The 8,224-nt window shown below is 49.2% G+C and overlaps 1 protein-coding gene across 1 annotated transcript; it reads right to left on the bottom strand.

Annotated features, from left to right (window-relative positions):
* Positions 1–5,905: 5,905 nt before the first annotated feature.
* LOC4340695 (3-ketoacyl-CoA synthase 5) lies at positions 5,906–7,841 on the bottom strand. The gene has a single exon (XM_015786783.3). The coding sequence runs from the start codon at positions 7,727–7,729 to the stop codon at positions 6,215–6,217; it is 1,515 nt and encodes a 504-aa protein (XP_015642269.1). The 5' UTR covers positions 7,730–7,841; the 3' UTR covers positions 5,906–6,214.
* Positions 7,842–8,224: the final 383 nt, after the last annotated feature.

The following is an 8,224-nucleotide window of genomic DNA, read 5'->3' on the forward strand; positions in this document are numbered from 1 at the left end:
TTTTGTTGCATTTGATCCCTCCTTTGTTAATTGTGATACCATGTCCCCTTGCAACCATCTAGTTGCGTCTCGATATTCGTGCACCCGGTGCGAATATCAACGGACGCCTTCAAACTTAAAATCTGAAAAACAACTTGGGTAAAACTTGGGTTTTACAAAAGACTTGGAAAACCCGACATCTGGGTCGGTGCTTGCGAACCAAATGAATTTCCAAAACCGCGGACCGGGGAACGTACCGGGTGTACGGTTTCCCGCTCTTGCACTTAAGGACCGTTTCCTTGGAATTTCATCCAAACATAAGACAAGTACGACCACATGGGTGGAATGGGACACCCCTGGCTGAGTAACTTGCTTATCAGGGGAGTCTTGATGCCGAGAGACATGTGGATTCGCCGGGGTGGTGTCGGGGAGGACCCCTGGGCTTCCTGGCATAGTATGGTCTGGGACCTAACCTGTTGTTGGTCTGGGACCCCTCTCGTCGGCATATGGTAAAACTGTGTCGGCTTTGGAAATGCCTTGTCATGAAAGCTTGGAGGTCTCCCGACGTGGCTGATCCCCATGGGCTGGGTGATCCGAGTTAGTAATGTCATGTGAGTAAAGTGTACCCCTCTGCAGAGGTTAACAAACTGTTCGAACAGCCGTGCCCACGGTCATGGGCGGATGTGAGGTGATTCCTAGCGTAGTTTTGTTTGGCTACTGCTTGTGAAATTGCTGTTGTGGAAAGGGGTTCGACGTTTGGAAAATCTGCAGCTGATGGGATCAGCTAGGCCCGGGTGGCCGTTTGAAAGTTGTTGGCCCGGGTGGCCGTTTGAAAAGCTGTTGGCCGGGTGCCAACCTTGATTCAATTCTAAAGACTGACACATTGCACATACTCCGACCGGACGAGACGCACTGTCTCATCCGTGTCGTTTGAGAAGCACTCACTTAGTTGTTTCAGAAAAGAATTCAAATAAAATCAATTGCAAAAACACCAGCCTCTCCTTGAAGCCTGCATTAAACACTTATTTCCCCTGGCTTGCTGAGTACTCCCGTACTCACCCTTGCTCTATATAAATAATCCCCCCCAGTTGCTGAAGAAGATGAAGCGGATCCTGCTGATGAGGAGTTCTTCCAGGAGCAAGCCGGCTACGATGAGTTTTAGGGTTTCGGCCTAGTTCCCAAATCGCGCCTGTGTTGTTTGGCCCAAGTCCTGCTTCCGCTTTCCTTTTGTAATGCAGTTGTGAGCTCGGGGTCTGTCCGCAGCCCAACATGACTGTACTCCTACTCTATAATAAAGAGACCTCTGTTGCTGTGATATTCTGTCTTCCTGTGATACCAGCACTGTTTCCTGGGACTGGTATCGATTAACAGGTTAATTTCGAGCGTCACGGGCTAGTTCCAGTCGGGACTAGTTCGGGGCGTGACAGGTCACCTGCAGCGGCGACTTGTCACGCGTCGTGGTGCTCCACCTCCCGGGCTTGGCCTCTCTGGCCCCGTGCCGTGGGGCACGCTCGGCGGTGTCGCTGGGGACTGGGGAGAGGCAGAGCATAGCACGGCGTCCCGCCCGCTGCCGCCGCTCTGGTCCCCGCTCCCCGCGACCACATCACCCTGCTCCTCGTGGTGAGCCGCGCCGCCCACCTCCTTTCCCGCTCGTCGCCCAACTCATTTGCCGTCGTCGGCGTGCTCCCGCTCGCCGCCGTCCTTCGTCGCTTCATCTGCCACCGCCGCTGCGGGCTTGCCTACCGCCATGCGCCACCGGCCGAAGGTGAAGAAAAAGGGGAGAGAAAGAGAGAGAAGGGAGAGAGGGAGGAGGAAGAAGGAGACACGGAGGACTGACATGTGGGCCCCACATGTCAGTGGGTCCACATTTCATTTGTGTGAATGACTAATGGGTCTCACGCATATTTTTTTAATTCGAAATGCCACCTAAACGCCACGTGTAAAGGAGATCCGGTCAATACCGCTACGTAGGCACCACGTCAGTAAAACCGCCCTCCAAAACCGCCAAGAGGGTCAAATTGTACCAGTTTTAAGAGTTTGGGGGTCGAGATATCCGGTTTTGTGGTTTAGGGTCACGGATTAGATTTCGATCACTTTTGAGGGTCACATAGTAAACTTATTCCCTGCTTTGCCCGACCTGTTGTTAGCTAGATAAGGCCCATAGACCAAGGCAGCCGAAGCAACATCAGACGGGAGCAATGAAGGGGCTCTTATGCCTGCTGTTTCTGGCCGATCAACCGGCCCATCTTCTCCGCCACGCGCCCACGCACGCACCAAGGGCGAGCGCTCCATCGGCCGCACACACGACACGAGCCGTACCTCGCAGAGGCCGCGTCGCCACGCGACGGGAGTCGCGCAGCTGCGTGCAAGATGCGCCGCACATCCGCCGCCTCCGACATCAGCGCGTCGCCACTGCTGCAACTGGAACTCGCGGAAAATCGCGCATGCCCACAACTGCCGCGGCGGAAAATCGCGGAAAATAGCTGGACGACATCTTCTTCCATAGAAGGGCTAGGGAGAAAAATATCATGGGAAGGGAGAGGTTAGACTAATTGATTTTCATTACCTAATCGATACCTCTGCCTCAGTTAATGTCTCTTCTCTTCCCATAAAAGCCTCCATCAAGATTAATTCATGGAGTAAGAGCAGACACATTTTCCTCTTCCTACCTAATCATATTAATCTCCTCCAGAACTCGGATGTCCAAGGGTTGCTGGTCATCGTGGAGGCCTTGTGTGCCTGTTGGCGGTTGCCGCTCTCTCGCCTGGATGACTAGACCAACGCTCTCACGATCGTGAGGTTTTCCTCTTGCTGCTACCACCGGCCGGTTGGGATCACCTCAACTTTGTTGTCCTGATCTCAGCGCTTATTATTTCCCCAATCTTCGAAGATGGTCAGATCACAAAAGTAATTTGCATATAAAAATAATTTACAAACATAAATATTTTTTTATCATAATATAATCATGTCAAATTTTGTTTTAAAGATTTAATTGTAACAAACACAATAGTATAATCGGATTGTAAATCGGGTAAGTAATTTAAGAGAAAATTTTATAAGAAAAAAGAAGGCATGCATGACCTAAAAGAAAAAAGACATGCATGTTTGTAGATGTGTAGTAGTACTTCTCTCACGTATGGCTGGTGTCAGACATTAAGCCAAAATCGAGAGACTTTTCGAAGTAGATTTTGTGTAATTTATAATGTAAATATAACTTTTACTCGCTTGCCATTGACAGATGTTGATTCCAAAACTATTCTGATAATTTTGTATCCAGTATTTTGCAATATTTTAGTAGTACCGACATTGTTGTTATTGTATCCGGCTTTACAATCAATTTCAATTATATTTCCGAGAAAACAAATATGGTGATAAACCCAAAATTATTTGAACATTTTTTGGCCGTTTGCATCCTTAGTGGAAGGTGTCAAGGTTATGGATACCCTATATCTAATAGTAATCGATTAAGCTTGGTAGGATCCACCATATGCCAAATCTTATATGGAACCATAACTTGTATATAGGAGTTCCAGATAAGGAAAGACGAGTAGAGTTCCATATGGCAACTATAAGGATTACTTGGGATTGTGTCTATATTGGTATCCATTGTTCTACTTGGACAAGGAACATTTATGGAGAAGAGGGAACACAACAGACTAACACACAAGCCAAGACAAGCCAGACATTGATATCGGAGATGAGCTTAGACAAAACCAATCTGGTGCCTAGCGCCATCTCTAATCTCGACGAGCTCATATTCGAGGAGGAAGACCACGTTGTCGACAACTACGTGTTGATTATCCATGCCGCCAAGTCGACGACAGCTAGATAGGTTAAATTATTGTACTTATGTGATTCAGATAAATATAGAGCAACACTGGCTTCAGTCAACAGGAGTAGTGTTATTGCCTATCAAATAAGGGGCTCAAAACTATATAAAATCCTTATCTCCATCTCTTTTACTTCAATCTCGCATATACCCTAGTACCGACGATCCCCATACCATGCAAATACCGAAGTCGTGACCTCAAACATCAATAGTGGAGTGCCAGGTAGGGGGATTTTGGTGCTTCAAGGTTTCGACGAGATGGGTTCAAGAGATGTATTCTGCAACAACCTCTATAAGTGTTTCTATATGCAATATTTGTCCGTTGATCATCTTTTTTAAAATCGCTCTGTCTTAAAGTCGGTCCCATCGTTCCTTTACGCTATTCTAAATGTGTATTAACCAAGCTATGTAATCGGGAATTGGTGTTCCCAACTTCACGGCTGGGGGCTAGGATTTCATTAGCTTTAGCTTGGTTTATTATAAGATTTAATCTATCTTTGTGGAAAAACAATTTTTCCATAAAGACAGCTGGGGGCTAGGAAGAGTGCCAGACTCCGATTGCTGAGGGCAGTTTTAGCGAGAGTACTCTTTTATTGTCACATGCAAATTCAATTTATTTTCAATTTTTAAATTCATATTACATTGTGTTACCCTTGAGCGTTTGCTCGGGGGCTATTTGTATCTAACAATTTGTTCTGAGTATTGATTTCAGGAAAGTCATATTTTAAGGCTTTGTCGCAGATTCTACAACTACTCGATTACTCGAGAACAGTTGGACGACTACTCGATTACTCGAGAACAGTTGATGGAGTTCGACAAAGATTACGGAATGAAGCAATGGTATACCCGCCGAGATGAAATTTCTTGACTTCAATTCAAATTCACTTGTGGACCGTTGATGTTCTTTGAATGATGTTGAGTACTCCATGTCCTGTCGATTGTTATCGAGAACGACCAAGTGTGCATGACAATGTTGACAAAGAAAACGCGGATGACAGCGTGAATTCATTTGAGTTGAAGTCGGTGGCTACTGTCATGGTTATGGATACCACATACCTAATAGTAATCGATTACCACCATATACCAAGTCTTATACGGATACCTCGTATATAGAAGGAGTTCCAAATAAGGAACGACAAGTAGAGTTCTATATGGAAACTATAAAGACTACTCGAAATGTATCCATATTGGTCTACCTAGTCATAATTGGACAAGGGACATCTATGGGTATAAATACAAGACCCCATAGAAGAAGTGGGAACACAACAGACAGACACATAAGCCAAGACAAGCCAGACATCGACATCGGAGATAGGGATGAAAACGGTCGGAAATGGTACAATATTTTATTATTTTTTTCGAAAACGAACGGAAATGGTCGGGAAATTTCCATATCTATGAATTCATCTATTTAGTGCCAACTTCAATGCCACACTAACAGAAATTAAAAAAACTAAATTTTGAAAACGGTAACATCGGTAAAAATATTATTATTATATTAGCGGAAACGGTATCATTACGATCGAGAAATTTTCATACCGTTTTCACCCCTAATCGGTGATGAGCTTAGACAGACCCAATCTGGTGCCTACAGAGGCCGACAAGAGGGATCTAGCGCCATCTCTGATCTCGACGAGTTCATATTTGAGGAGGAAGACTACCCTGTCAACGACTACGTGTTGGTTATCTATACCGCCAAGTCAACGACAACTAGATAGGTTATCCCAATTATTGTACTTGTGTGATTCAGATAAATATAGAGTAACACCGGCTTCAGCCAACAGAAGTATGGTTATTACATGTCATACAAGGGGCCCGAACCTGTATAAAATCCTTGTCTCCATCTCTTTTACTTCAATTTCGCATATACCCTTATACCGACGATCCCCATACCATGCAAATACTATAGTCGTGGCCTCAAACGTCGACAGAAGCCAATAACAAATTAAACCACAATTACAACGGGAGAGTGTTTTCATCCTTGAAGAGATATCCTCTCTTTTTTTTCCAATTGTCACCTAAATAGTCATAAAAATATTTAAAAAAAATCGACAAGATATATTAATATAAAATATATCACTCCGCAAACATACCAGTTCAAATTCCACTTCTACAAGTTGTAACAAATATAACTGTAAATATACGATAATTATTTTCAGTTTAGCCTTGCATGTTTACATAATGATATACTTTATATTAATATATGTTATTAATTTTGATGACAGGTAAGAAACAAGTGGTGCCCAGGAGGGATGAGAATCCATCTCATGCTCCAATTACAACAACTGTTTCATCTGGGCACCCGCTATAACGATCATCATATCCAAGTAATCGGCACGTACTGCAAGGTTCTTTGATGGAGTACACACGAATTCATTGACGTAGCTCAACCCATTCCCATTTGCATCAGCACATTTTGGTGGTGGTGGTGATGGCCACGGGATACTGATGGATGGAATCAGCCCACGGCCCGTCGGCGTCGCGCGCCGGCAGCGAGATGCACTCCCACGCCGCGCTGTTGCACTTGAACCCCGACCCGAAGCAGATCATCCACACGCGGTCGCCGCGGCGCATGCGTCCCTTGGCCTCGACGTACGCCAGCTCGTACCACACCGAGCTGCTCGACGTGTTGCCGAACCGGTGGAGCGCCATCCGCGACGCCTCCACGTCCTCGTCGGCGAGGCCGAGGCCGCTCTGCACGGCGTCGATCACCGACCGGCCGCCGGCGTGGATGCAGAAGTGCTCGAACGCCGTGCGGAAGTCGGGCACGTGGAGTTTGATCGCCTTCCGTCGTCGGCTGCCGGCCACTTTGCGCGCGAGGAGTGACAGCGCGTAGAGCAGCTTCTCCGACAACGGGAGCACGCGGGAGCCTACCGTCGCGATGTTGGCCTTGAGCATCTCGCCGGCGACGGGGACGATGTCCTTGGACAGGTTCACCCCCAGGTTGCCGTCGCCGTCCTCCTCGTGGTACGCGCACCGGTACGCCCTGTCTTCCGCCGCGTTGAGCGTCCGGACGATGTGCGCCAGCCGGAACCGGGAGGTGGTGGTGGTGGCCGACGACCTCGACGTGGAGAGTAGCATGGCGACGCCGCCCATGCGGAACAGCGCGGTGGGCAGCAGCATCGATCGGCTCGTCCCGGCGTAGTGGGAGAACGACGTGGTCTCCGTCGACACCACCAGCGCGTGCGCGCCGCGGGGCGCCGCCGCCTGCAGGAGGTTGCGCGCGACCTCCACGGCGATCAGCCCCGCGCTGCACCCCATCCCGGAGAGGTGCACGGCGCGGACGTCCCCACGGAGCTTGAACCTGTTCACCACCATGTCCGCGAACGACGGCGTCGGGCTGAAGACGCTGCAGTTGGTGACGAGGACGTCGATCTCCTCGGGGCGGATGCGCGTCCTGGCGAGCAGGTCGCCGACCGCCGCGAAGACCACAATCTCCGCCTCGTCGCGGGCTTCTTCCATCCCCGTGCGCGGCGGAAGGTAGAGGTTGCCACGGGGCACGTACGTCCGTTCGCCGAGGCCCGACCGCTCCATCATGCGCGTCACGAAGCGGAAGCTGCCGTCGTCGATGTGCGGGCTGAGGCGGAAGTGCTCGGCGAAGGTGGCGAATGGGAGGCGGTTGCTCGGCTGAGGCCGGAAGCAGGCGTAGTCGACGAGGTAGACGCTGTGTGGGCGGCGGACGAGGCGAAGAAGGGTGGCCACGGCGGACGGGACGACAACGAGCGCGGCGAGGAAGAGGTGGACGTGCCGCGCGGCGCCAAGCCGGCCAGCGAGGAGCTCGCCGGGGCCGAGCTGCGCCGCTCTGAGGAGGACGACGATGACGACGACGGCGGCTGCCACAACCGGCACGGCGATGGCGGCAAGCCGGTACGCCGACTTGAGGTGCTTGCTGGCGCGGGGCGGTGGCGAGCTCATGGTCATCGTGTCGAGGGGCGTGTAGAGGAGCACTGGACTTTGGGTGTACTACGGACGCGTCGTTGTGGGGGTGGGACTATGGGAAGGTGACGACAATTGGGGTTGGGGGACGAGGGAAACAGAGGCATTTTAAAGCTCGCAGCCGTCCACCTTGTCAAAGGAGTTTCTACTAGAGCCCTAGTTCAACTCCACGTCATGGAATTTCTCCAATGAAAATTTTAGATTCGTTAGAATCAGACAATGTCGTTATTCTGTCGGCGCGTCCTTCTTTGAAACTTCGTTTTATGAGATTTTCTCTTGTTGGACGGTTGTAATTACTTCTTAGGTTCAGTCTGTCAATATCGGGTTTTTCGTCAATTTTCCATAAATTAACCGTGTCGTTGTAAGATTTTTAGATCCAGTTTTCCTTATAAATTGAATCAACTCTCTTCTTCTACAGAGAATTGCAGGAGCTCCCTGCCCATTCCCTCGAAATAAAAGCTCACAGCGGGGAAAATGTTT

This window comes from Oryza sativa, chromosome 6 (genome assembly GCF_034140825.1).
Source record: "Oryza sativa Japonica Group chromosome 6, ASM3414082v1".
NCBI classification, from domain to species: Eukaryota; Viridiplantae; Streptophyta; class Magnoliopsida; order Poales; family Poaceae; genus Oryza; species Oryza sativa.

Bases quoted from the DNA above. Each gene is read 5' to 3' on its own strand.
- LOC4340695 (XM_015786783.3), bottom strand. From the start codon at position 7,729: ATGACCATGAGCTCGCCACCGCCCCGCGCCAGCAAGCACCTCAAGTCG.